This window comes from Symphalangus syndactylus, chromosome 24 (assembly GCF_028878055.3).
Source record: "Symphalangus syndactylus isolate Jambi chromosome 24, NHGRI_mSymSyn1-v2.1_pri, whole genome shotgun sequence".
NCBI lineage: Eukaryota > Metazoa > Chordata > Mammalia > Primates > Hylobatidae > Symphalangus > Symphalangus syndactylus.
In genome coordinates, this window is record NC_072446.2 from 27,104,909 (window position 1) to 27,132,806 (window position 27,898).

Here is a 27,898-nt window from a genome sequence, read left to right on the forward strand (position 1 = left end):
AAAAATACAAAAAATTAGCCAGGCGTGGTGGCAGGTGCCTGTAATCCCAGCTACTTGGGAGGCTGAGGCAGGAAAATTGCCTGAACCCAGGAGGTGGAGGTTGCAGTGAGCCAAGATCACACCATTGCACTCCAGCCTAGGTGACAAGAGCAAAACTCCATCTTAAAAAAAAAAAAAAAAAAAAGGCTTATAGCCAATCAAATGTTCCAGGCCAGATGGAAATGGACATGGACAGGCATTCATTACTCTTCAAAATTATTATTACTATTTTAAGTAAAAAGCTAACAAACAAAAAGGCAAAAACTAACTTGTCTTTAACTCCTATGCATTGAGCTGCTGTAAACTTGGTTTTAAGTACAGACTTATAGCAATTAGCTATACGAAAACATAAGCATTGCTCTGAAAAAGAATATATATATATATATATATATATATATATATATATATATATATATCTTTACAACTTATAACTGGGAATATTATACCCAGGAGGCTTTGTCACAAGGTATCTTTATCCTGTCAGTAAATATTTTAATTCTAAAGGAAGCAGAAAATTGTTTATTGTTGGGGTGGATGCAAAAGTGATACATAACAGCTTAGAAGACAAAGTCCCTTGTTTTACCAGCTGTTTAGGCATCTTTGTACCATTCCTTGATTTGGAGGGTCTGACCTTGACCTAACTCTATCCTTCAAAACTGGCCCTTACAATCTCACCCACCTGCCTCTTCCATGACAGTCACTGGACCTGGAGGGAGGGTGCTTGTATAGTTTTAGCAGCAGGGCATCTGCAGTGAAAAACAGATCCAGCCCAGTAAGATGACAAATGAGGGAGACTGACATCTCTGGTGTTCAGAATACCATGATTTGGGCTTCCTTGAGAGTAAAACAAGGAGAGATAATAACATTAATGTTTTGACAATCAAAGGGTATTTGTGGGCCGGTGGCTCACGCCTGTAATTCCAGCACTTCGGGAGGCCGAGGCAGGTGGATCATTTGAGGTCAGGAGTTCAAGACCAGCCTGGCCAACATGGTGAAACCCTGTCTCTACTAAAAATACAAAAATTAGCTGGACATGGTGGCAGGTGCCTGTAATCCCAGCTACTCGAGAGGCTGAGGCAGGAGAATCACTTGAACTCAGGAGGCGGAGGTTGCAGAGAGCCGAGATAGCACCACTGCACTCCAGCCTGGGCAACAACAGCGAAACTCCATCTAAAAAAAAAAAAAAAAGGAATCTATTCCATCCATTGGGGCACCAACTAAAGATACGAAGAAAAATTATAATCTGTCACTCTCTAGAGGATTATTGTAGCCAAGAAATAGTGCATGATTCAATCTGCACTCAAAAAAAAATTTAGGGCTGAAATCTAGTATCAAGTGTTACACTTTTCCTTTGAAACAATTTCTCTTTCTCTAGCCCCTTTTTATCTATTAAAGAGAAATTATAGTAAGACTAATTTGTGTGCAAAGTGAATTTTAGTCTTATATACTTGACCTGATTATTTGCATAAAATGCAGCAGGGAATGATTGGCTATATAGGCCCCTTTTTAGTTGCTTTGCTGGAACTTTACCTAAAAACATGCTATGGCTAATTTTTGTACAATACCCATTTTCATAAGATATTTAGGTAAAGGGGTTACAAGTACCTTACATAAAGCCTGTGTAAACATCTTAAATTTCATAATTCTATTAATCTGTAGGTTTTATGTTCTGGTCCTAGGAACTTTTTTTTTCCTACCCCCAGACCATTTTACCTTTTCTGGTTCCCAGCAGGGAGTGGCATCTGTAAGACCCATGAGGGATGGCAAGTTGAGAAGCCTTCTCATACAGCTGTATGATTCTGTGGGGGGCACCCATGTAAAAGGGGCCCCCTAAACCCCCAAATTTACCATGACCTGAGTAATAGGCATATTCAGTGGGAGGATGTCCCCATTATCATACAGCCAGTCCCACATGGCTCTCATATTTATCTGGATAAACGCTACTGTAAGATCCGTTTGCCTTGAGAAGGGAACTGCCCAACTCTCCCTGTAAATTGCCAAGTGGAGCCCCCCCGATGAAGCGGTTGATATGCTTCCCATAATTCCGGAGAATTCCTAAGAACTCTCAAGAATGAGCTCCTGTGCGTTTGGCTCACATACACTCATCAGTGATCGCTCTATAGGGAACTGTGGGTCCTGCATCAACCCAAACGAGCTCTTAAATTTTGTAGCATTTAAAATTAAGGATTTTTGTCTTTAGTGATTTTTACAATAAATTACACAAAAGGCTTCTCAAGAAGCTCATGATACCAATATACGAAATGGAATAATTCCTTTATCTTATTCCTTGTAGCTATAATAGGTACTTGGTTTTGCCCTTCCCCCACATCGACTGTCTTCTTGGTAACCACAGGTCTCAGAGTTAACTTGGATGTAGGAAATGGAGGAAGCCAGAGGGGTAGCGGGAAATCAGGGATGAAGAGCCCCAGGCCTCACGTGCGCCTCTCTCTTGAGCCCAGGACTAATTTCAGAGAGCAGAGACCGAACCCCCCTTGCCTATCATATCCCTGGGAGCCACCACTGAATCAGCCACCACTGCACTTGGAAAGGGTAGGACTCACGCCAAAGATGGGACGCCATGCCGACATTATCTTGAGGCCCAAGCCCACATCATCTTGTGGCAGAGGCAAGACTACCACAGTTTCTTTGTCCCACGAAACTGATGCACCTGCTGAGCCCCAGAAACGCACCACACGCGGAGAGCTTCAGAAGCTGCCATTCCCAAGTCTCACCACGCGGGGGCGGCGAACCTTCAGATTGGGCCGCGCCCTTAGGCGGAGCTGCCCTGATCCCAGACCCAGGGGAGCCGTGAAAATCCACCGGGCGTCCCAGGGCAGCGCTGCCCTGGGAGCTGCAAACCGAAAGCATCTGCCCCCGGCCCAGAGCGCTCGGGGCCTGGTCGTGTTACGCAGCTGGCAAGCTTGGACCCTTTGGCGGCGTGGTGTAAGGCGAGTTTGCCTGCAGAGGCAGCAGCTCGCCCCCGCCTGAATTCCAGTTCTCAGGGACGGGGATGGTGACACCTGAGGCAATTCCTCGGCTGCAAAGCATCATGTCTCACCTTCTTGAGCCAGTTTCTTCTTCTGTAAAAGGCAAATGGTACTGGCATTCATAAGATTTTGCAGGATCAAAGCAGAAAATCATTAGGAAAACGCTTTGCAAACTGTAGAGAACATTGCAAATGTTATATATCGGGGTTTTAAAGAAAACTTTTAAATATTCTCTTTATTTGGAGAAAGAGGTAGGAAAATTCTGGAGATATAGTAACGAACAAAATTTACCAGATGTCTGGCAAAATCTGTACCAGGTGTCTGGCAAAATCTGTCCCTGCGTTTCTTTTTGAAATTGACTTGAATTTTATTTCCATTCTTAGCTGTTTAATATTTTGCTTAATTTTGAAATTGCTCATTCTTCATGCTACAGTCAGTGTGATCTTTTAAAAAAGGAAATATGATCTACAACTACATGTAATGAACGGATGAACATCATAAACATAACGTTGAGTTAAAAACCCAGATAGAAAACAGCACCTGCTGGATGACCGCGTTTACGTAGAAAGTACAAAAACAGGCAAATAGTTGGAAGTCAAGATAGTGGTTACTCTAGGGGAAAGAGTGGAGGGGGTGCTTTTAGGATGCTGGAAATGTTCTATAAAATTCACTGGGTTATACATTTATGCACTCTTTTCTGGATACATTATATTACACCTCAGTGGAAAGTAAATACTGTATGGGGGAGGGAAGGGAAGCTAATCGTGTCTCCACCCACCTAAAAGCGTTCAGTAGATTCTGATTCTTTTGAATGTGAAATTTGTATTCCTTTACCCAGGTCCACCTGGTGCCCCTGGCTTCATCACCAATGGGCTTACCATGGCCACACAGGTCCTCTTTCAGTCCCTCATGTCACTCTCTCCCATGCTGACCAGCTCCGGTCACAAAGCTGCCTCTTCCATCACTGGGAGCTCTTCCCCACCTCGGAGCTGTTCCTGTCACCTGGAATGTCTTCCTTCTACACTCCTGCCAGCTCCTTCTGCTCAGCCTAAAGGTCACTTTCTCACAGAAGCTGTCCCTGAGCCTCAGTCTAAATTGCATCCCCACAAGGACACAAAGATGTGAACAATAAACACTAAGGATTCCAGAATGGGGAAGAGAGGAGAGCAAAGGTTGAAAAACTACCTGTTGGGTACTATGTTCACTGCTTGGGCGACGGGATCATTAGAAGCCCAAACCTCAGCATCATGCAATATACCCGTGCAACAAAACTGCACACGTACTTTCTGAATCTAAGAGAATTTTAAAAATAATTGTAAAAATAAAATTGTACCCCTTTAGTTCTTTCTGAGTACCCTCTTTTTATCTTTATAATGCTATAATTTGTATTTATGGGATGATTATGCATCAGTATTTGGTAAATGACCTCACCAGCTAGACTCTAAATCAAAAAGGGTTGGGGCTGTATCTGACATATTCTCAGTTGTATCAGCAGCACCTAGCACAGCATCTAACATAAATGATACTTATTTGTGGTTTGACTTAACTAAAAAAAAAAAAAAAACTTTGGGAGGGGAGGGAATTCAATCAACAGACAAAAAATAATGATATGTAGGGGAAAGAGAAACAAAATGTTCACAGGTACTGTATTAGTGTCGTAAGAACATGAGCGCTCTTTTTCTTTCTTTAATATGACCTATTTAATCTCTTATGTTCTTTTTATGATTAAGAAAATAAAACATTTTAAAAATATTTTTGTACTATTTAAAATTAAGTTTTCATTTAAAACATAGACTTCTGGGTGTATTAGTCCGTTCTCCCACTGCTATAAAGAACTACCCGACACCAGGCGTGGTGGCTCATGCCTGTAATCTCAGCACTTTGGGAGGCTGAGGAGGGCAGATCACCTGAGGTCAGGGGTTCAAGACCAGCCTGACCAACATGGAAAAACCCCATATCTACTAAAAATACAAAATTAGCTGGGAATGGTGGCACATGCCTGTAATCCCAGCTACTCTGGAGGCTGAGGCAAGAGAATCACTTGAACCCGGGAGGCAGAGGTTGCAGTGAGCTGAGATCGCGCCATTACACTTCAGCCTGAGCAACAAGAGCGAAACTTTGTCTCAAAAAAAAAAAGAAAAAAAGGCCAGGCGCAGTGCCTCATGCCTGTAATCTCAGCACTTTGGGAGGCCGGGGCAGGCAGATCACCTGAGGTCAGGAGTTCAAGACCAGCCTGATCAACATGGAGAAACCCAGTCTTTACTAAAAAAAAATATAAAACTAGCCGGGGTGGTGGTGCATGCCTGTAATCCCAGCTACTCGGGAGGCTGAGGCAGGAGAATCGCTTGCACCCGGGAGGCGGAGGTTGCGGTGAGCCGAAATCGCGCCATTGCACTCCAGCCTGGGCAACAAGAGCAAAACTCTGTCTCAAAAAAAAAAAAAACAACTACCCAAGACTGGGTAATTTATAAAGAAGACGTTTAATTGGCTCACGGTTCTGCCAGCTGTACAGGTAGCATACCTGGGGAGGCCTCAAGAAACTTTCAATCATGGTGGAAGGCAAAGGGGAAGTAGACATGTCTTACATGGCAGGAGTGGGAGAAAGAGAGAGGGGGGAGGTGCCACACACTTTTAAACAACCAAATATCATGAGATCTCACTATCAGGAGAACCGCAAGGGAGAAATCCGCCCCCATGATCCAACCAGCTCCCACCAGGCCCCACCTCCAATATCGGGGATTACAATTTGACATGAGATTTGGGTGGCGACACAAATCCAAACCATATCACTGAGTAAAGTGCAGATGGCAGGACAGCTTCACAATAGAATGTTCATTCTCTGGTTTCTATTGAATTGGATGGCAGAAAAAAAAACAGGTAAAAAAAAAATCAGCAGCAGTAAACCACCATGGGAAACAGTAGAACCTCATTCCATAAACTTCAAAAAGCAGTAGCAACAGAAAAATATAGAATATCTTGATGTGTTTCGTCATGGGTCCTATCCCCAACTGCTCTGTCCCAGAGGAGGTGCAGGAGAAAGAGGAAATAATACAAAAGTCCTGAAAATTCTCATCAGTTGTTCCAGTTAGTTGCCTAACAGGATCCATACTTAGTGGCACAAAATGACAACTATTTTCTGAGGTATGTGGATTCTGTAGGTCTGGAATTCAGAAAGGGCTTAGTTGGGGAATTCTTTTGCTCCTTGTGGCTGTGTCTGAGGTCATTCTATGGTACCCAGCTGGGCTGGGCTGGGCTGGGCTGGGCTGGGCTGGAGGACCCAGGATGGCTTTAATCACATGTCTAGGGCCTTGGCAGAAAGGCTAAACTAAAAGGCTAAACTCAGCTGGAACTGTTGGGCAGTGTCCACTGCATGTGTTCTTTTCAGCAGTGGCCTCTGGGTAGTCAGACTTTTCACATGGACATCAGCATCCCCCAGAGCCAGCATCCCAAGAGTGCAAGACGGAAGGACAGCCTTTTTTGGCCTAGCCTCAGAAATCACACAGCATCTCTTCCACTGCATTCTACTGATCATGATGGAGTTGGCAAGGTCAGCCCAGATTCAAAGAGGGGATTGACTCCAATTCTCAATGGGACAAGCGCCAGAACAATTGCAGACATGTTTTTAAACTGAGACAGATTAGTTAAAATTTTCCTATATGTAAAATATAATAACTTCCTCCAAGACCCCTCCCCACCTACCCCGCTGACCTACTTCCCACTAAAAAAAAAAACAAAAAAACTTGGCCAGGTGCAGTGGTTCATGACTGTAATCCCAGCATTTTGGGAGACTGAGGTGGGAAGATCACTTGCATCCAGGAGTTGGAGACCAGCCTGGGCAACATAGTAAGACCCTATCTCTACAAAAAATAAAAATTAGCCAATCACGGTGCCACACACCTGTAGTAGTCCCAGCTACTCAAGAGGCTGAGGTGGGAGGATTGCTTGAGCCTGGAAAGTCAAAACTGCAGTGAGCCATGATCACACCACTACACTCCAGCCTGGATGACAGAATGAGTTTGTCTCAAAAACCAAACAAACAAACAAACACCCCATCCTATTTTGACATCAAACTCAGCTCCAATTTCTGGAGCTTATCTACATCAAGTCCAGCTGCAAAGAGGCGTCTTGGGGTCTGTTCTGTGGGTACAGTTTCTCTCCATCTGAAAACCTGTGAACTAAAGAGACATGTTTTCTGCCTCACATGCACCCAACCTGCAATGGTGAGACTGGCACAGGAAACCACTATGTTCACTACTGTTTTAAAAGGGGAAGTTCAGAGCAATCATTGAGCCCCGGCAATTCTGAAATTGAATTGTGCACCTGTTACCAGAGGTTCAGTCCTGTTGCCTGGGTTCTTGGCTCCACTCTGACTCATACTTCCTTTTCCACAAGAAATGGCTCTTGTTTGCAACTGAGTAGCCTTCTTGTCCTGTGTCTTAACACAATACCTGAAACTGGGTAATTTATTAAAAACCAAATTTATTTCTTACAGTTCCGTAGGCTGGGAAGTCCAAGGTCAAGGGGATGCACCTGGTGAAAGCCTTCTCGCTGGTGGGGACCCTCTGCAGAGTCCTGAGGCAGTTCAGGATATCACGTGGTGAGGGGGCTGAGCATGCTAAATTATGTCTGTTTTCCTCTTATAAAGTCACCAGTCCCACTCCTATGATAATCCATTAATCCATTTATCTGTGAATGGATTAATCCATTCATGACCCAATCACCTCTTAAAGACCCCACCTCTCAGTACTGCCACATTAGGGATTAAATTTTAATATGAGTTTTGGAGAGGAGTGTTAGAAAACTGCATGCAAAAAGTCAAGATGAATCCCCAGAAAATTCAAGTCCCTTGTTACCACCCAAGCTCTTAAGGTCTCTGCAGAGATAAGAAGCCCACCAAAGCTTGCCATTCCCCAAGGCTCAAATTTCTAATTGATTGGCTGATCCAACGCTTCAGGGAAACTTTCTCAAAAATGGAATAACCCATCACTAGAGGAAGCCAACTGTGGTTCCAGGAATTAAAGAAAATCTCCAGAGAGCAGAGCCCAGACTGCCCATCATAGTCAAGAGACATCTCCAATAGCATTCCTTTCTTCCCTCAACCCCATGATTTTAGGCTCCACAGAAGTGTATAGAAGCAAACTTCAGACTGCAATTTGGGGATAGGGGATGGAAATAACAATAGATCTCAGATATGGTGAGAAGGAAACCAAAGAGAATATATTGACACCAATTAGAATAAGCAAAAGGACAGGGCAGAGTTGTCCAAACTGAGCATGAGGAAGATGATGGGAAATGACAGAGTAGCTATGCACCATACTACATACAGCTATAAGGAAGAAAGAAAATAAAGCAGAGAGGGAGGGAAGAAAGGAAAAAAAGAAGAAAATTAAAAAGGAAAGGATATTGGAGAAAAGAAATAGACACAGATAACTGAATTCAGAAGAAAATCTGATAAGAGGAAAAATTTCCAGGAGGGCTTTCAGCTTAAAAAACAAAAACTTTAATAAAATAAGACATTAGGCTGGGTTCAGCGGTTCAGTGATTCACACCTGTAATCCCAGTGCTTTGGGAGGCCAATGTGGGAGGATTGCTTGAGGCTACGTGTTGAAGACCACCCTGGACAACATAACAAGATTTCATTTCTAAAAATAAATAAATAAATATTTTAAAATAAATAAAAATTTAAAAGACCTTTAAAAATGAGTGTTAAAGAAATCAATTGAAGATCTAGGTAACACCACTAAAAAAACTGCAAATAAATTGAAAATATCAAGGAAGAAACAAGTCAGAGCTACAAATCAAATTACTAGCATAGAACAAAAGTTGGGGATAGTAAGTACCAATAGCCTGGGCCAGGCGTGGTGGCTCACACTTGTAATCTCAGCACTTTGGTTGGCCGAGGTGGGTAAATCACTTGAGGTCAGGAGTTTGAGACCAGCCTGGTCAACATGGTGAAACCCCGCCTCTACTAAAAATACAAAAATTAGCCAGGCATGGTGGCGCATGCCTGTCATCCCAGCTACTCAGGAAGCTGAGGTGGGAGAATCACTTGAACCCAGGAGGCAGAGGTTGCAGTGAGCCAAGATTGCACCACTGCACTCCAGCCTGGGTGATAGAGAGAGACTCCATCTTAAATAAATAAATAAATAAATCTCAATAGCCTAGAAAGACAAAAAAAAAGTCAAATTATTTTTTAAAATATTAGTTTATCATGTGTAAGATATTATTGACATTAATTTAAGTATTTTAAATATAGATACATATTGACTATGTTAATGAACACTATCCTAGTATTGGGGAAAGGGTTAACTCAGCAGGCCTGGGTTGTTATAACCCTATACATTCCCAGGAAAGGTCTGTTTTCAGGACTGATCTTTGGCCTCCTCCTGGGAACTGAGCTCATAGACTATTCTGGATGATGAAAGTGAAAGTTTTTTGCATGCCTGAGGCCTTGGGCCACACTGTACCAGTTGTTCCACATAGTGTACACCAGCAATGATTTATGGTGAATGCCTCCGTTTTCTCTGGGGGTCTGGAGCTTTGTTAACTGAGGTAGGTCATGCAGGCAGTGTATGCCTATGAACGATCCTCAGCAAAAAGCTGAGATGCCCAGGCCTGGGCAAGCTTCCCTGGTTGACAACACTTTGCATGTGTTGTCATGCATCATTGCTGGAGCAACTAAACACATCCTGTGCTACTCTCTAGGAAGGAGACCCTCGCAAGTTTGTGTCTGGTTTCCTCCAGACTTCATCCTATGCACATTTTCTCTTTGTTAATTTTCTTCTGTATGTTTTTGCTGTAAACTTACATATAATGACAATATTATTCTGTATTTTTTTTGCTGTAAACTTAAGTATAACAAGTATAAACTTAAGTCCTATGAGTCCTTTTAGAGAATTAAACCTAAGTGTGGTGTTGGGGACTCCAAAAACAGGTAGTTTCCACTATTATCTCCCAATAGAAACTGTAGTACATAGATATTAAATACCTTGTGCAAAGCCATGCTGATATTGAATGGCAAATCTGGAATTCAAATTATCTGTCTCCAGTACCCATGGTTCTAACGACTACTTACAAGTGAAGATAATCTGACATAATTAATGTCTCTTCAATAGAAAAGTCAACAATTGAAACAGAAAACTTATTTAAAGATACAATACAAGAAAATTTCCCTTTTAAAAAACATGCAGCCTGTAAAAGCATCCCTTTTCCAGTGGAAAAAAAATGATGCAGAATGATACCCAAATTTTGTTAAGTTACTGAAACTTGAGGATAAGCAATGATATTTTTAGATATTCATGTAGGGAAAAAAGTCACCTTTAAGGGAGAAAACACTCAGGCTGCACCATAACAACATTCACTTTCAGAATTCAGTGAAGCTAAATCCACAATTGTCCTGGAGAAAAGAAAATATGACCCAGGATTTTTTACCCCATAAAATTGTCCTTCAAGTATAAAGAAAATATGCAAAAATTCAGGGAAAACAATATCCACAAACTCTTCATTTTTGTAGAATTATTTTTGTTAATCTATCTAACAAAATGTTGATGAGGTTATCCTGAAGTTACTGATAGTTGCTTTATATGATAGAGCATCAATATCCAATATGGTAGCCACTGACCACATGCAACTATTGAGCACATGAGGTATGGCTAATATTAATTGTTATATGCTATAAATGTTTAAAGTACACACCAGATTTCAAAGACTTAATACAAAGAAAAGTAAAATATTGCATTAGTTTTTATTTCATATTAATGATATATTGAAATAATATTTTAGATATACCGTACTCAGTTAAATAAACTATCATCAAATTAATTTTACCTGTTTTTTTTTTTTTTGGTTTTTTTTTTTTTTGAGACAGGGTCTCCTTCCCTGTCACCCAGGCTGGAGTGCAGTGGCACAATCTCAGCCCACTATTAGCCTCAACTTCCTGAGCTCAGGTGATCCTCCCACCTCAGCCTCCCAAGTAGCTGGAACTACAGGCACACACCAGCACACCCAGCCAATTTTTTGTTTTCAGTAGAGACGGGGTTTCGCCATGTTGCCCAGGCTGCTCTCAAATCCCTGGGCTCAAGTGATCTGCCCACCTCAGCCTCCCAAAGTGCTGGGATTACAGGCATGAGCCACTGTGCCTGGCCCCTCTTTTTACTTTTTAAAAAAGCTACTAGGAAATTTAAAATTTGATTTGTGGCTTGTATTATATTTCTGTTGCACAGCACCATAGTAGACTTTGGGGAGAGATTTCACTTGTTTGTACTATTTAGTTTAGTTTGATCTTTTAAAATAAGTATGGTTATTCATATAAAACAATAAACTCATTATTTCTAAATTGAATAAATAAACCAACGGACAAAGAACTATGCTTTCTCCCCTGGGATGTTGAGACAACTAGCTGGGAGGCTCTGGATGGGAACCAATAACAAAAGAATGGAGAACAGCTGTTCATTGTCCAGCCCACTCCCTTTACAGAGAGGAAAACTGAGACCCCAAAGGTCACTTACCACTCTAAAATCTCATGGATTCAAGTGTGCAGTAGATGAGGCCGAAGACTGGCATTTCAGATGAGGCAGGAATACTGACTTAGGGGACATTCTCAGTAGCTCCCAGGAACCCCTCCAAGGTGTGTAGCACCACCTCCAGACAAGAAGTCCACTTCATCCTGGCTCATACCTCTTGCCCAGGGTGCTTCCTCTTCCAAGAAATCAAAAACAAGATATTTCCTTTGTCCTATGGGAATAGGGACTCTTCTTTTTCTGCAGGTATAAGTTCCAGCCTCCCAGCCCTGGCTCATGGAGCTCAGCCCTTGGCACCATGGAGCTCAGCAGCTTCCGTGCCCTGCCTTGCCATCTGCCTGGTGGGCATGACCAGCTCAGAAAAGACTTCAAGTGAGCTGAGGTGTTGTTGGGAAAGAGGACCCTGAGACCCATAGCCTATGGGACAGGGCTGGCTCCAACAGGCTACCCGGTCACTTTCACCTCAGAGGGAATCCAAGGCCCAGATATTGAAAGGGCTCACCTGTGGTCACCCTTCAGTCTGGGGGAAGACCTGGGGCCAGACCTCCCAGATGCCTATTTGATTTAATTAAGTCTTCATCAAATTATTATTATTATATTATTATTATTATTATTATTATTTAGAGATGGAGTCTCTGTCGCCCAGGCTGGAGTGCAGCGGCCTGATCTCGGCTCACTGCAACCTCCACCTCCCGGGTTCAAGCGATTCTCCCGCCTCAGCCTCCCGAGTAGCTGGGACTATAGGCACCCGCCACCACGCCCGGATAATTTTTGTATTTTTAGTAGAGGCAGGGTTTCACCATGTTGGCTAGGCTGGTCTCAAACTCCTGACGTCAAATGATCTACCCACCTTGGCTTCCCAAAGCGCCGGGAGTGGCATGAGCCATGATGCCCGGCCCAAATTTTTATTTTTATTATAAACTCAACATATACTTTTGTTTTAAAAAGACAAACAATACATAAATTGTTATAAAGTTAAAAGTGAGTTCTCTGTTTTACACAATCTTATTCCGAAAAGTATCCATTGTTAGAATGCTTAGGAGAGACAGTAAGTTTTCATACTACTTTAAAAATAAGACCAAGTTCTTAAGCTTGGCTACACATTGGTGTCACTTGGAGACTCTGTGAGTCCCACCTTAAATTCTGATTTAACTGGTTTGGGTAAAGCTTGGGCATCAGGATTTTTTCAGTTCCCCAGGTGAATCTAGCATGCTAGGATAGCAATTTGAAATCGGGTATGGCCAGGGAAAACCTGATAATAGTGGAGGTGGTGAAAAGGGGTGGGATTCTGGATTTATTTTGAAGGTAGGGTGCAAACAGGATGTGAGAGAGAACCAAGGATGACTCAAAGGTATTTGGCCTGGGTGCCTGGAAAGACACGAGTTACCTTTTACAGAGATGAGGTGACTATGGATGGGCACGTCTGGGGTGGGGTGGAGCACATCAGAAGCTCAGTTTTGGAGATATTCAATCTGAGATGTCTTTAGACATCCAAATGGAGAAAGCAAGTAGGCAGTTGGGTAAATGAATCCAAGATCCAGGGAGGAGGTCTGATCTAGAAATATGTGGGTGCTGCCAGAGTGTAGGTTACATGTGGCATGGTAGTGGAGGTCGTTTCTAGGTACTGACAGGGCTATGGGTATAAAACAGGGCCAGGCCACAGCTCTGTGCTCTTCTGACTTGGCAGACACCCCATGCTATGCATGTTGCATCCCACGCTAGGCACACTACACAGACCACGTAGTTTTGTGTATCCACTCACCTGCATTCCTGTCTCATTTACAGTCTGCTCCTTTACTGCTTTGGAAGTAAACTCAAGTAAAAGCAACTTGAACAAATTGCCTTTGCCCATGGTCTAGACTAGCTCACTGCCTTTCCTTCCTACATATGCACACACACCACCTGCATGTGCTGAGGGCTCCTAAAACCCTTCAAGGAACCTACACAGCCCATCTATGCTGGCTACACAGACACCAGTACCACTGTGTTAAGACTGCCGCACTCACGCATGTGGAGCTTCTAGAGTGCCCCTTGCCCATCCCTATCTTGCATCCCAGATCCCAAGCCAGAATAGCCTATACCCAGTTAATACATTTAGCATTTGCTGATTGAGCACTTACATGTCCTGAGATGGGTCAGGTCTTAATGAAAGACAGAACCTGTGCCTCCAGGAAGCACACCATCTGGTGGAAGTGAAAGGACAGCAGTCAGCTGATAAGCAACACGTGTAAGTCCAAGGCAATCTGGAAGTAGCGGGCCTGGGGCACGGACAGGAGCCTGGCACGTCAAGGGAAACTTCCTGGAGGGAGCAACTTCTCATCTGGTGTGTGTGTGTGTGTGTGTGTGTGTGTTGTGTTTGAGACAGAGTCTCGCTCTGTCACCAGGCTGGAGTGTAGTGGCGCAATCTTGGCTCACTGCAACCTCTGCCTCCTGTGTTCAAGCGATTCTCCTGCCTCAGCCTCCCAAGTAGCTGGGACTACAGATGCCTGCCACTATGCCCAGCTAATTTTTTTTGTATTTTTAGTAGAGACGGGGTTTCACCATGTTGGCCAGGATGGTCTCGATTTCTTGACCTTGTGATCCACCCGCCTTGGCTTCCCAAAGTGCTGGGATTACAGGTGTGAGCCACGGTGCCCGGCCAGCCTCATCTGGTTTTATAAGAGGGAACCAGGCAGTTGAGAGGTGTGCATGGTTGGTGGAATAGGGCATTCTAGGCCAAACCACTATGATGGGAGAACTGAGTGGGGTGGGAGGTGGGGGGAACTGCAAATAACACACAGTTGATGCCAAGTGTGCCAGAGGAAAAGATAGAAGATGAGGGCAGTGGGAGGCGACCGCCTAAAGGCTTGTTTTACAGAAATCCAGGGTTACGTAACCAGCAAGGGAGGTGGGCGGGGCGGGCTTCAATCCAATGAGCCTGGCTTCAAAGCCTGGGGGTGGTCTGAGGACAGCGCACAGCAGGAGCTCCTGAGGTGCCTGCTAAAGAGTCAAAGGCTGGGCCACACTCAGACCAACTGAACTGGTAGAATCTGGATCCTAGGAACCTACACTATTTTCACAAGTGCCCCCAGTGACTCTGATGCACACTACAGTTAGAAACCCACCACCCAGAACTCTCCCACTTCTCCACCCTACCTTTGCTGATGTGGACTGACTCTCAATGCCCCCAAGAAGTAGGATGATTCACTTCCATGGTCATGGATTATGCTTTCAGAAACACTCCCAAACAACCCGGGGAGTTCTGGGAATCACAGATGGGGATGGGGAGGACGGGGAGGGGGGGTGCATATCAGAAGATATTTCCAGCCAGGTGGGAGGAGGTAGGGTTTTGTTTTTGTGGAGGGGGTTGCAGGCATAGGGAACCTCCTGTCCTGTTCAGGCACCCAGCAAACAATCCCCAGTCCCCAGCTCTTCCCAGGACTCAAGGACAAGGGCAAAGAACCAAGGAAACAGCCATTTTTATTCAACAAACAGTAAACTCCATCCACCACACAGTGACACACACTCTGCAGCACACCCCATCACCTTGGCCAGTGCTGCCAACTGACCTTTCTGCAGTGATGGAAGTCTTTTTCTGTGCTGTCCAATACAGCAGCCACTGACCACTTTCGCTTATTGAGCACCTCAATATAGAGGTGGCCACTACAGGTGAGGAAATGAATTTTTAATTTAAATTAATTCAAATTCAAATGCCACATTTGGCTCATGGTTCCTGTACTGGACAGCACAGCTGTAGGCCCTGACCTGGTCCAGGGCACTTTGGTTCAAAAGCCAACTCTGAGGAGAGCAAGTGGCAGACAGAGCCCTTGGGCTCCCCTCCCAAGAGAAATGGCAGCTGCAACTGCTGGAAAGGGCAAGAATCAGAGTGGGGGGACACCTCGGGCGCGCCGGATAAGGTTGGCCAGCCGCTTGGCCAGGCCGCCCGTGCGGGGCTCCTCAATGTGGAAGGTTCGGGTGAGGAGATTGTAGAAGGAGCCGTAGCACACGGCCACCACAGTGCACGTGAGGCAGATCACGTTGTAGGGCATGCTGAAGTCCGGTGTTGGCAGGTTCACCAGCAGCGGCTCCGTGTACAGCCGCACGAAGTAGTTAGAGCCATCAGAGACTGGGAACCTGGGGTCAGGGGAGGAGCGGTGAGACAGGACTGGCTGCTCCTCCCCATCTCACCCCATCCTCATTCCAGCAGTACTGGGCAATGCAACACAGTGTTTCCAATGTTCTCTTAGGCTCAAAACCTTTCAACAGAAGGCATAGCTCAATGTATAAACCTGATAAAAGGAGAGCGGCCGGCGGGGGGCAAGGGGAGGGAGAGCATTAGGACAAATACCTAATGCATGCGGGGCTTAAAACCTAGATGACGGGTTGATGGGTGCGGCAAACCACCATGGCACATATATACCTATGTAACAAACCTGCATGTTCTGCACATGTATCCCAGAACTTAAAGTAAAATAAAAAAGAGAGAGAGAGAGAGAGAGAGAGAGAGAGAAAGAAAGAAAGAAAGAGAAAGAAAGAAAGAAAGAAAGAAAGAAAGAAAGAAAGAAAGAAAGAAAGAAAGAAAAAGAAAGAAAGAAAGAGAGAGAGAGAGAGAGAGTCTGGTGTTGAAGTGGAGGAAAGGGGCCCCACCTTTGCTTGGTTGCCTCTTTCTTAGCCTGGTTTCAGCCTAAATGCCACCTCCTCAATGAAGCCTTCCTAGATAACCCAGTAAATCAATACCTACCCCACCTCTAACCCCATTACTCTCTAGACCAGAATCTTCCCTCTAGACTATAAGCAAACGGAGGCCAGGGCCAAGTCTGTTTTGTTTAATCTTGTACACCCAGTGCTCTCAGAAGCACTTGGCATTTGATAAGTGCTTGATTAAATATTTAAGAGCATCAAGGAGTAAATGTAGGCTGTAAGTAAAAGTATTCTTCTAGAAGCACTTTAAAATCATTTTATAAAGTCTTCACAAATTCCACAGACTGCCAGGATTTTTATTAGGATTGAATTAAATCTACACATCTCTTTGGAAGATTTAACATCTACCCTAACCTCCCCTGCAGGAGCCTGGTCACCTGTGTTAAGGCCCAGCAGGCAGCTGAGATGTGTTATCAGTGAGTGTGGTCACACTTACAGGCTGTTGAAGAGGGGACTCTCTTCCCAGTCCACTGGCTTGGCTGCTACCATGCTGGGCACAAGGGCGCTGAGGACAGATGGGCTACAGAGAAGCAGAGAGATGGTCCGTGTTCCCACCTGGCTCCCCTACCAAGGGGTAAGCAGCGGAGAGGGTAGGTCAGAGGGATGAGAGGTGGCCTGTGGGGGTGGAGCCCACCTGACATAGAAGCCATGGTTAGGATCTGGCGTGTACTCGGTCCACTTCAGCAGCGCCCGCTCAAACTGGATGGAAACCTTGGTGACTGAGTTGGCCGGCAGCTGAATCAGCATCTCCAGGAGGTGGGGTTGCAGCCGGTCCTGGGCAGGCTGGTAGTGGATGTAACCTGGAGACATGCAAGGGTCACCCACATCTCTTTCCTGGGGTCAGGCTACCTGCTGCCCCTGTCCCTGCTGCTTGCCGTGGAGCCTCAATCTGGGTGCCTAGAAGATGGGCTTGGGAGCGTAGAAGCCAGGCAGGCTAGGGAAGAAAGCAGGGGCTAAGAAAAGGGAGAGGATGTTTCCAGGGCAGTGATCCCAGGATGTGGTCAAGAGAGGTTGTTAGGGGTGCTGCAGACCGCTAATCAATCTTCACATCACTAAAACTGGGGCACCAGACACCAAGTGCCTGATGTGACGCAAGAAGAAGTTCACAGAGCCAGCTGGGAATTTTTCTTGCCAAAAATGTGGGACATGAATCTAATCAGGTTTCTAAATCTAACAACCAATACACAAGAAATAAAGGAGATGGAGGGGTGTGTTAAACACTAGCACAAGGACAAATCCAGAATGTGGAACATTCTATACAACAAATGACCCAGTTTCTTCAACAAATAAATGGCATCAAAAAAAAAAAAAAAGGGGCATGGGCACTGCTACAGATGAAGAGACTGAAGAGTACCACACCAAACACAAGATGTTTATAATAAAGGACACTCTGGGTGTGGAGACAGGGAGTATACGGGAACTCTGTGCTTTGTGCTCAGTTTTTCTGTAAACCTAAAACTGCTCTAAGAATATTAATTTTAAAGAAAAAGAAACCTTTTTTTTCGTGACAGCGTCTCGCACTGTCAACCATGCTGAAGTGCAGTAGTATGATCATGGCTCACTATAGCCTTGACCTGGGTTCAAGTGATCCTCCCACCTCAGCCTCTTGAGTAGCTGGGACTACAGGCGTGCAACACCACCCCCAGCTAATTAAAAACAATTTTTTTTTATCCCAGCACTTTGGGAGGCCAAGGTGGGCAGATCACGAGGTCAGGAGATTGAGACCATCCTGGCTAACACAGTGAAACCCCATCTCTACTAAAAATACAAAAAATTAGCCAGGCGTGGTGGCACGCACCTGTAGTCCCAGCTACTCGGGAGACTGAGGCAGGAGAATCGCTTGAACCCAGGAGGCGGAGGTTGCAGTGAGCTAAGATCACGCCACTGCACTCCAGCCTGGGTGACAGAGTGAGGCTCCGTCCCAAAAAAAAAAAAAAAATTTTTTTTGTAGAGGTAGCGGGGTCTCACGATGTTGTCCAGGCTGGTTTCGAACTCCTGGACTCAAGTGGTCCTTCCGTGTTGGCCTCCCAAAGTGCTAAGGTTACAGGTGTGCACCACTGTGCCCACCCAAGAGAGGAACTTAGTATAAAGCAAATGCAATGTGAGAAACTTGTTTATCCCAATTTAAACAAACCAATTATAAAAAGGCATTTTTAACATCACAGGGGAAAACAGAAGTGGTAATGATACGGTTACATTTTAAAAAATCCTTAAAGTATTTAAAGGTTAATTGATACAATGTCTAAGATATGCTTTAAGATACGTCAGCAGGCAGTGGCTTACACCTATAATCCCAGCACTTTAGGAGACTGAGGCAGGAGAATCGCTTGAGGCCAGGAGTTTGAGACCAGCCTGTGCAACATAACAAGACCCTGCCTCTATGAAAAAATTAAAGGCATGGTGGTTCATGCCTGTAGTCCTGGTGAAGCTGAGGTAGGACAATTGCTTGAGTCCAGCAGTCTGAGACTGCAATGAGCCATGATCATGCCAGTGCACTCCGGCATAGGTGACACAGCAACAGTCTGTCTCTTAAAAAAAAAAAAAAAAAAAATGCTGCAGGGTGTGTACCAGGGATTATTACACTATTCTGTTTGGGTTTGGGTTTGAAATTTTCCAAAGGAGAAGATTTAAACTAATAATAACAGAAAAACCTACAGAATATGCAGTTAGGATGTCTGAAATAGAGATTTTGAAGGTGGTACAAATAATGATGCTGAAAATAAGTGAAAATATTCACCATAGGTTTGAAAACATAGGGATCAACTAAAGTACTGAAAGGTTTTCAAGTTTGGCTGTTTGGGATATGGTACAACCTCTTCCTCAGAGGTCTTTTACTTTACTACTAGTCTCCCTCTACACCAAAGAAAAGCAAGTGCTTTAGTGCTATGCTTGGCACCTAACAGGAGGCACTAATATTATCTTCTTAGAAAAATAATAGAAAATAAAAATAAATTTTAATAAAAATAAAAATTGAAAAAAATTTAATTAACTGTACCTCTTTACCCCTCCCAAAGAAGCAAAACACCATCTACTCCAGCTCTGCTATCTTCCTAGCTTCAAAAGCCCCACATTGCCAAACCCTTTCCCTACCTTAAAGAGTCTATGAATCATCACAAAACCCAATGCTCCAGAACAGAGGCAAAAGTAAGTGAAAAAGGAAGCTACTGTCCTTGTACAGTCCTATTAAGAATCACCAGTATTATGTGTTTTAATGATTGCTGTTTTATAAATTACTTCTGAACCTGGCACAGTGAGGCTCCCGTTCCAGTTTTGAGAAACTATTCCTTACTCTTTATGCCTGTGTAGCTTTTCAGAGGTACTTCAGGAACTACCCTGGGAAATGAGAGTTTTGGGGACCTGGAGAGGACATGAGAGGGTGGGCTGGGGGCCTGGTTCAGGACTCAGGTCCTCACTTGGTTTGTTCTCCTTGCCCTTGGAGGTGATGGTGAGGGTGTGCACATACAGCCGCAGATACCAGGGTACAGTGTCCAGCAGCAGCACCGGGAAGGCCCGGTATGGGTGGGTGTTGTATAGCAGTGTGCTCAGCTCCCCCTTCTGCAGCCCATAGCCGCTCACGTACCGCTGGGCATGCAGGAAGGGCACTGGGGGGGCCTCTGTGTAAAGAAATATCAACAGTTAACAGCCGCCAAAGGTAAGAATCACTCCCCACCCCAACTGCCCAGGCCATATTCAGAGTCCCAAGCCAGTGAGTAGATGGGGGAACAGCCCTGCCACTGAAACTGGGCAATCTGGGTTCTGGAATCATCCCTGTCTTCCCCAGCCAACAAGCGATGACGACAATAAGTTGCTAGTAATAAAGTGCTTATGTGACGAACACCGTGCCCCCTTCGAACCTAAACCACGTCCTCTCAGGATATTCTGCTCTTTCCCTTGGTAAGGGAACTGAACACAACTGTAAATTAATTAACTGACACCTGCCCTAGCTAGTAGACATTATATTTCTTGAGTGCAGTGTCCTCTGTCTTATTCAACACTCTATGCCTGGCACTTGGTATGAATTCAAAAGTATTTGGTTGATTAAGCAAATGCATGAACTAACTCCATTTTTCATATCCTCTCCTCCAATTCACTATGTATACTCTTCATTTTTCAGATGTGGATGCTGAAGCTCGGGGAGTTTAGGAACCTACCCAAAATCATAGAGCTTGGAAGAGCTAGAGTCAGCAGCATATGACTCTGGAGATCTGGTCTAAATACAACCCTGTCATCTTACAGCAAAGACGTGGGATTGTGAATCTTTTCTCTGTAGCCGTTGCAACCCAGCAGTCCAACCAACCACCCACTCACCATTCTCTGGGGGTCTCTTCCACTTGAGCTGGATGTTGAGGTTTCGAGAGTTGTTGATCATGGCGGTGTCAAGCAAGTCATAGATGGCGTAGGTCTTCCGAGTGCCTAGGATGACATCCTGATAGGTAGTGGTCGGGGGTGGGTGCACCTCTAATGTCTCATTGTCCTGGGGACACAAAGGCAGGTCTAAGAAGCAAGCAGAGAGGGTAGGCTGGTCTTGGGGACCAGGGGTGTGTTTGCTTGTGTGGCTGGAGGCCTTGTTACCTGGTTGTAGTTGGTGATGTCCACATAGACTCGACTCTCTGAAGCCAGGGGGCAGGGCTCCGTGAGGGTTCGGGAGAACATCCGGAAGAGGGACCAGTCTGAGAAACAGAGAGCAGGGCTGAGCAGGGGCCAGGCCTAGGCCTAGACCACATAGATAAGGCAGGGCTGGCATGGGTGGGTACAGATGAGTTGCCAAGATAACTTACCTTTCTTCCCCTGCCCCGTGATGAAGGCATCAAATACAACTGACAGGGTCTGCCTCAGCTCCCAGGAGATGCTAGTACAGCGTGCATTCTATCACAAGGGCCAGATGGTAGCAGTGAGGGGGCATCACTCTCACCACACAGCCCCAAAAAAGACTCCTACTCAGACTCAATCCCTCATCTATGTATCTTCACATCCATCGATTTGCTACCACCCCCTCCTGAGCACTTGACCTCATGCCAGACCCCGTGCTGACAGCTGTATGTGCATTAGTTTGATAAACTATCACAACAACCCTAGGAGTGGATTCTACTATCATTGTCATGTGGCAGGGTGGGAAACCAGGCTCAGGGGAATGAAATGATTCACCCAAGGTTACGCCAGCTGGCAAGTGACTGAGCTAGCAATTGCACCCGCATAGCTATTGTTCTGAACCACTATTTTCCATGACAAATATTTATTCAGTGCTTGCTAGGCAACCACTGTTTTCTTGGTGCTTGGCCAATGCCCTGAATAACCATCATCACATCTACCACTCAGTACTCACTCAGCCCAAGCCAGACACTGACCACATGCTTTACATGTACCTTCTCTGAGCCCCTGGATGGCAGCTTCCTCTACTCCCCATGACTTACTCTGCAAACAGGGCGAATATGCACTGCCTGGGAGTGGTAGCTGGTGTGGAACAAGCGATCCGCCTTCAGCAGCACAGAGAGGCCTGCCTGGAGGAGACGCAAAGAGATAAGAGAAGCCCTGTATGGAGCACTTGGCATGGGGCGCAGGTTCTCTGTACACCCCCCCCCCCGCCCCCGGCTGCCAGGCTGCGCGGCCTCACCTTAGAACTACAGGGCAAGAGCTTCTTCCAGGGGGTGAGGTTTTCAGTGCAGACCACCTCCCGTGGCAGCACAGCATAGCGCAGAAAGTAGTGATCAGTGTCTGAGGGAGACAGAGGTCTGTCTGGGGTGGGCCTTGGGCTCTGACCCCTCAGGATCCACACTCCAGAGATGGGAATGACCCTCCTGCTCCCAACACCACCTCTAGCACCACAGTCTGGACAGTCCCAGCTGGGAGTGGGACTCCCTTCTCTCCTTGGGAAAAGGCATGCAGAGAAGGCACAGTATTGGGGGCCTGCACACACAGGGGACTTAGGATCTAGCCCAGGCTGAGGAAGCAGGAAACTGAGGGAAAAGGATGCAAAGGTTTGGGCAGGAGGTAAGAGGAAGAAGGAAAGGGCTGTAGGGGTTATCTCACCATTGGCCAGACCCAGGGGTTTGAAGGAGGCAGTGGGAGTGACCGTGTTGGTGGAGTCGATGAAGTTGAGAGAGGCGCAGAAGATCCCTGAGAGGACATTACTGAGCTCCTTCCAAGATTTATCCACACTGGATAGAGACACAAATCCACTCACTGTCCTGGGGCTACCTCTGCTCCCTCTTTCAAAGTCCACAGCTGGCTGCTAAACCTATGGTAGTAGGAGGCTGTATTCTTAACTACTAGACAGGCCAGTTGATGGAGCTGGAACATTGCTGCCCCCACCCAGCCCATTTGCTGGGTCTCATCCTACTCAGTCCCTTCTTCCTCACTCTCCTTTGGACATCTCTGCATCCCCATGGGTCTCTGCTCAGGTGATTCTTCCTTCCTTGCAAGCCTTTGCTCACTTCTTTCTGCCTACCTTCATGATCCGGCTCCAGTTCTTACCTCCCCTCCAGGAAGCCTTTCCTGCCCTCCTTAAGCACAGTCTCCTCTGTGCAGTCACGGTTCTGACCATCCAAGCATCTTACTAGGTCCTTCCTGGGAGATGGCTAGGTGGCAGCAGCATCGTGTCCTGACCACCTTTTCTCCCTAACTAGGCTATAAGCAACTTGAGGACAAGGACGAGTCTGGGTCATCTATGTACTTCCCCTGACACCATGGAAAGTGCCTCATATATCAGAGCTGAAATGAGCTCACTGATCTTCCTTGAATGTGCTGGGCTGGGCAAAATAATGCATACTACCCTGTGTATACTCTGGGAATAAAGGTAAGTCCTGGTTCTACTGTCATGGTGAGAAGTCTTATATCCAAAAAAGCTCACTGAACATGGGAAAAACAACTGTTCTAGGATTTCATAAAAACATCAAATTAAATTAATGTTCTTTTCTTGGAGAAATATCAAAAGAGATTTGCTCTCAGTAATAGAGAAAGCATAAAACTTAATAAGCACTAGAAAGAATTCTAAGCATTTGCTCCACATTTCAGGAAATTACAGGCTGAGGGAAGACAGTGACAGCAGAGTAGACAGGAAAGGGTAGGGGAGCCAGAGTTGAGGCAAGAGAGAAAGTCTTGGCAAGCTGGGGAGTCACTGCTTATTCCTTATTCCTTAGTGTTGTCCAGGGGCTTTTGATAATTCTATGTTCAGAGCTTTTCAACTGCTCTAATCCTTAAGCTTCAAATAAAAATGGCAACCTTGAAGACTGAAAGCTCTACTCAAACCATAAACATGCTTCATTTGGTATGCACATTGAAAAGCACAGCACTTAAAAAATGTTTAAATTACTTGCTGATATTTGAATCTGCCAATTTTCACATTAAATTCCAGATTTCTGGTATCTCTTGAAAAATGAGGCCAGGTGTGGTGGCTCTTGCCTGTAATCCCAACACTTTGGGAAGCTGAGTCAGGAGCATCGCTTGAACCCAGGAGTTCGAGACCAGCCTGGGCAATATAGTGAGACCTTGTTTCTACAAAAAAATTTTAGAAACATTTGAGTCTGACCACATTAGGCCTCTATTCCCACATGGCAACAAACCATAGAAGCTGAGTGGCAGAGCTGTTCTCGTTAGAATGTCGCACAAACTCTCTAGCCTGCCACAATTCCTGCTGCTCCTTTTTATTGCCCTAAAACTTGTTATATCATATTTGTACTATTGATTTCTTATAGTGGGATTAAGATGAAAATGAGATATAGTTCTCATTCCTGTGTTTGTCAATTTTAAAAATACCTTTATTCATTTCTTACCTGTGTGGCCCATGTAGACATGTTTGCAACCACTGCACAGAAAGGTTCTATTCAAAACAGGATAGCCACAGCAGCCACTGAGAAATAGCAGTTTGTAGTAGGCACAGTAACTAGACCTGCCCCCTCCCAAACAAAAGCAGTTCCTGTAACACTGTGATGTAGCATCCTGTTGGCCAGTTGTAACCCACAGTTATGTATGTTATGGTTGGCCTTCTTGGTATTTATTATCATTTAAAAAATATTAATGAATGCCTTTTAAAAGGTTATCCAGTTGCCAGTTTTCTACTGCCTTACCTCCAAATAAGCATGAATTGTTTGCTATTTGCCTCTCCAGGGATATGCATGTGCTACCTCAGGTCTGAAAGTTTTAGGATTGGGAAGTTTATTCAACTGTGGTAACATTTCTTACCTCCAATGCCAGCTCTACCCCCACGGAATCGCTGTCTACTGGAAATGCTGTCCCCAAGAGCAGTGGCAGGATGACAACACTTTCCCAGCCACATTCCCTCCATGGCCTGCAATGGGGCCCAAGGTGTGCACTCACTCAGTGACAGTGTCTTGGAACCAGACCCAGAGCTCTGCACCCGATGGGGCCTGCAGGAAGGGTGGCCCCCAGTATCGGGTCCTCCAAAAGCCTTGTGTGAATGACAGGTGCAGCTCCCGTAGAGAATACTTGGAGATCAGCTGCCCCAGGGCTTTGGGAAAGAGCCTGTAATGAGACACTGGGGAAACAGGAGCAGGTGAGTGACGATTCCCACCTCGTCGGGGTCCACACCCAGGATCCCGAACTCCACCCAGGAATTAGGCCCCGCCCCCAAAGTTTGCCTCCACCCCACGGCCGGCTAGCCAGCAGGCACTACGGAAATCTTTCTCCGGTCAGATCTCGCGCCCTCACCTCCTTCCCGCTGAAGCTCCGAATCCCAGCGCGTGCGGAACTGGAATGTGGCGGCTACGTCCCCGGAAGGCAGCGGGGTGATGACAAGTTCCTCCCGCAGGCTGTCGCTTGGGGGTTCTGCAAGGCACCAGCCGCCGGGCCCCAGGAGCAGCAGGACGAACAGAGCAAGCGGCAAAGCAGCCGCCATGCCTGCGGCTACTTCCGCCTACCCAGCGGCGCTCGGCCCCATGAAAAGCCGGTATCCAATAAGAAAGGCGTGTGAGAAGTGACTTCCGGTGCCGTCCCGGAAACCGGGATGCGGTTATCAGAGCGACCGCCTGCGCAGGTCGCGAAGATTCCCTCAGAGCTTGTGGGTCTAAGGGGGTACTGGGAGGGCACGAGAGGGAGTAGGCAGGGCGAGTAACCAGCTTGAGGCCGCACCCAGTTCAAGGCGTTTCCGCCCACCAGGAAATGCTTAATAATATGAAGCTCCGCCTCTGCCGTTTTATCCATTTGATAGTTGAGGAAACATTGACTGAAAAAGGTCAATTACTTTTGGGAAAACCATTGTCGTTTTAATTTGCATTTCCCAAAGTAAGAGGAACCTCCTGCCCCTCTTAGCTTCTAGTGTCTCCATTTGCTGCAAAACCCCCAAATAAGTGGTTCTTTAATTACGAAAATGTTCAAACAAAATTGAAAGAATGAGCACCTGTTACAATAAACCTGTTTTCCACCACCTAGATTCTACTATTTACATTTTACTATACTTGTACTTTACCACATATTTATCTATACATCCATCATTCCATCTTGTGTTTTGGTGCACTTCAGAGTAAATTGCAGACATTAGTACACTTTCCTTTAAGTAGTTAAGCATGCATATAATTAACTAGAGTTCAGTATTTGATTGCATTTTGATGTAAAATTCACATACAGTGAAATGCACAAATCCAAAGTACACATTCACTGAGTTTTGACAAATGCACACACCTATGTAACCCGAACTCCTATCATGATACAGAACATTCCTAAAACCCCAGAAAATTAACAATACCCTTTCCTAGTCAATCCCTGCTCCTCTACCACCTTCCAGAGGCAATTAGTACCCTGATTTTTTCCCACAATAGATTAATCTGTTCCAGAAATAAATATAAATGAAATCATATAGTATGTATACTGTGTAAGGCTTTTTTTTTTCTCACGGGAAGAATGTTTTTGAGAATCATCCATGTTCTTGCATGTATCCACAATTCTTTTTATTACTGCGTAGTATTATTAATTTATCCATTCAACTCTTGATGGGCATTTTTAAAGTTTTTGGTTATTATTAACAAGGCTGCTGTCTGTGCAAGCTCCTTTGTAGACGTATATTTCTCATATCCTTTGGCCAGGTATTTAAGAGTGGAATTGCTGGGTCAGAGAGCATGTGTATGTTTAATTTTATAAGAAACTGTCAGACCTTTCTCCAAAATGTATCATTTTATGTTTCCATAAACTATGAGTTTCCATTGTTCCACATCCTGGTCAGCATTTGAAGTTTCTAATTTTTTGTACTTTTTAGTTTTGACCACTTGGGTATGTATGTAGTGGTTGCTCATTGTGGTTTTAATTTGCATTTCCCTGGTAACTAAAAATGTTAAGCATCTGTTCATGTGCTTATTGGCCATTTATTTTTTAATTTTTTATTTTTTTGTGAAAGGTCTGTTAAAGTCTTCTGCACCCTCACCCCTTTGTTTACTGGCTTGTCTTTTTATTGAGTTTTAGGAGTTCCAAAGTTAAATTCATGCTTTAGTTTTTCCACCTGCCCTATGGGAAACACATTCATGAAGGATTTTATGAACAGTCTCTTGGTAAAACTCATGGCCACACTTCTAGAAAGAGCCAATTTGGTGTCAGGCAGGTCTCCCAAGATATGCGCCAACTAACCAGACATTTCCAGAAAGGAAACGTCAGAAAGATGTCTTTATCTCATTGTGCCTTCATTCTGCCTATATCCAGTGTTTCTGCCCCATTAGATGTGAACTATTAGGAAGGCCATGGGCTTAGATGTCAGAAAGACAGGAGTCCAAATCCCTATGCCAGCCTTTTATCCAAATGAGAATGATCAACCCAAGTGTCACTTTTCTTCATTTGTATAATGAAGAAACCTACTTTCAAGGTTGTTGTTGAGAAATTATGAACATGTAGGATGTGGAATGTAGCAAGTGCTTAATAGTAACACTCAACCCTATCACCTAGGCACTAATATGTAAATGTAGATAATAATGCCTAAGTGAGGGCTGATTGAGTGTTATTATTAAGTACGTAAGAAGTTCAGAAACTAAGATAATAAAGATTACAATGAGTGATGGAGCTAGGACTATAGTCTACACTATCAAACCTCAAAATAATACTTTTTTAAAGGTAGCTGCCATCATTATGACTATTTTGTACTTCTGTGTTTTCCTTTTGAAATTGCCTGTCTCCATCATTCAGGACCCAGCCACCTCTAGTGCAGACTTACCTTCTCCTCCTCTAGTGGTCTACAGGCTTCGTGTACTTCTGCTACATCCCTCATCACATTGTTTCCATTATCTGTGGCTATGTCTGCCCCTGGAAGAGCTCATGGTCACCTTAGTATTTCTGTTGCCTAAGCAAGGTGACTATCACGTAGTAGGTGCTCAGTAATGTGTGAATGAATGAACAAACAAGATGACATCATAGCACAGTTCTGTATTTTCTCTACTCTGCCATGCTGTTCAGTGTCAAGTTCTGTGCAGTCCTGGGGTTGCTACAGTGTGAGCCTTCTAAGGAAACTTTTTCTGAGCTGTGGTCCCTCCTTTCCAGAGTGTGTCAGGATGTCCACCCTATGACAAGTCCGTGCAAATATCAGAAGCCACGCTGTGGCTTGGAGACTGACAGCTGGGCTCCTTGACTTAGAGTTGGCTCCAGGTCATCCTCCCATCTCCAAAGGCACTGTGTGGCCTCAAAAACCAGACAGCTAGGCTCTGGGCTGGCATAAACCATGGTTTAACTTTAATGCAACACTAT

The 27,898-nt window shown here is 45.0% G+C and overlaps 1 protein-coding gene across 8 annotated transcripts in view; it reads right to left on the bottom strand.

Annotated features, from left to right (window-relative positions):
• PIGT (phosphatidylinositol glycan anchor biosynthesis class T) overlaps positions 1-25,316 on the bottom strand; it is a 50,616-nt gene extending 25,300 nt beyond the window's left edge. Inside the window, exons 1-14 of one of the 8 annotated variants that reach the window (XR_010119383.1) lie at positions 24,890-25,131; positions 24,539-24,716; positions 22,253-22,380; positions 21,837-21,937; positions 21,637-21,723; positions 21,004-21,091; positions 20,798-20,895; positions 20,534-20,699; positions 19,639-19,839; positions 16,860-17,025; positions 16,662-16,745; positions 13,666-13,728; positions 11,534-11,723; positions 8,504-8,668 (exon numbers count right to left, since the gene is read on the bottom strand). Coding sequence is in view for 5 of the 8 variants with exons in the window: in XM_055264995.2 (XP_055120970.2) it covers positions 15,406-15,658; positions 16,662-16,745; positions 16,860-17,025; positions 19,639-19,839; positions 20,534-20,699; positions 20,798-20,895; positions 21,004-21,091; positions 21,637-21,723; positions 21,837-21,937; positions 22,253-22,380; positions 24,539-24,716; positions 24,890-25,076 (1,737 nt within the window). In the remaining 3 variants the exon portion in view is untranslated. Of the gene's footprint in view, positions 1-8,503; positions 8,669-11,533; positions 11,724-13,665; positions 13,729-14,986; positions 15,659-16,661; positions 16,746-16,859; positions 17,026-19,638; positions 19,840-20,533; positions 20,700-20,797; positions 20,896-21,003; positions 21,092-21,636; positions 21,724-21,836; positions 21,938-22,252; positions 22,381-24,538; positions 24,717-24,889 lie in introns of those variants that run through there. The other 7 variants (XR_010119382.1, XM_063633551.1, XR_010119381.1 and 4 more) reach the window with 7 other exon arrangements.
• Between the last annotated feature and the right edge of the window lie 2,582 nt (positions 25,317-27,898).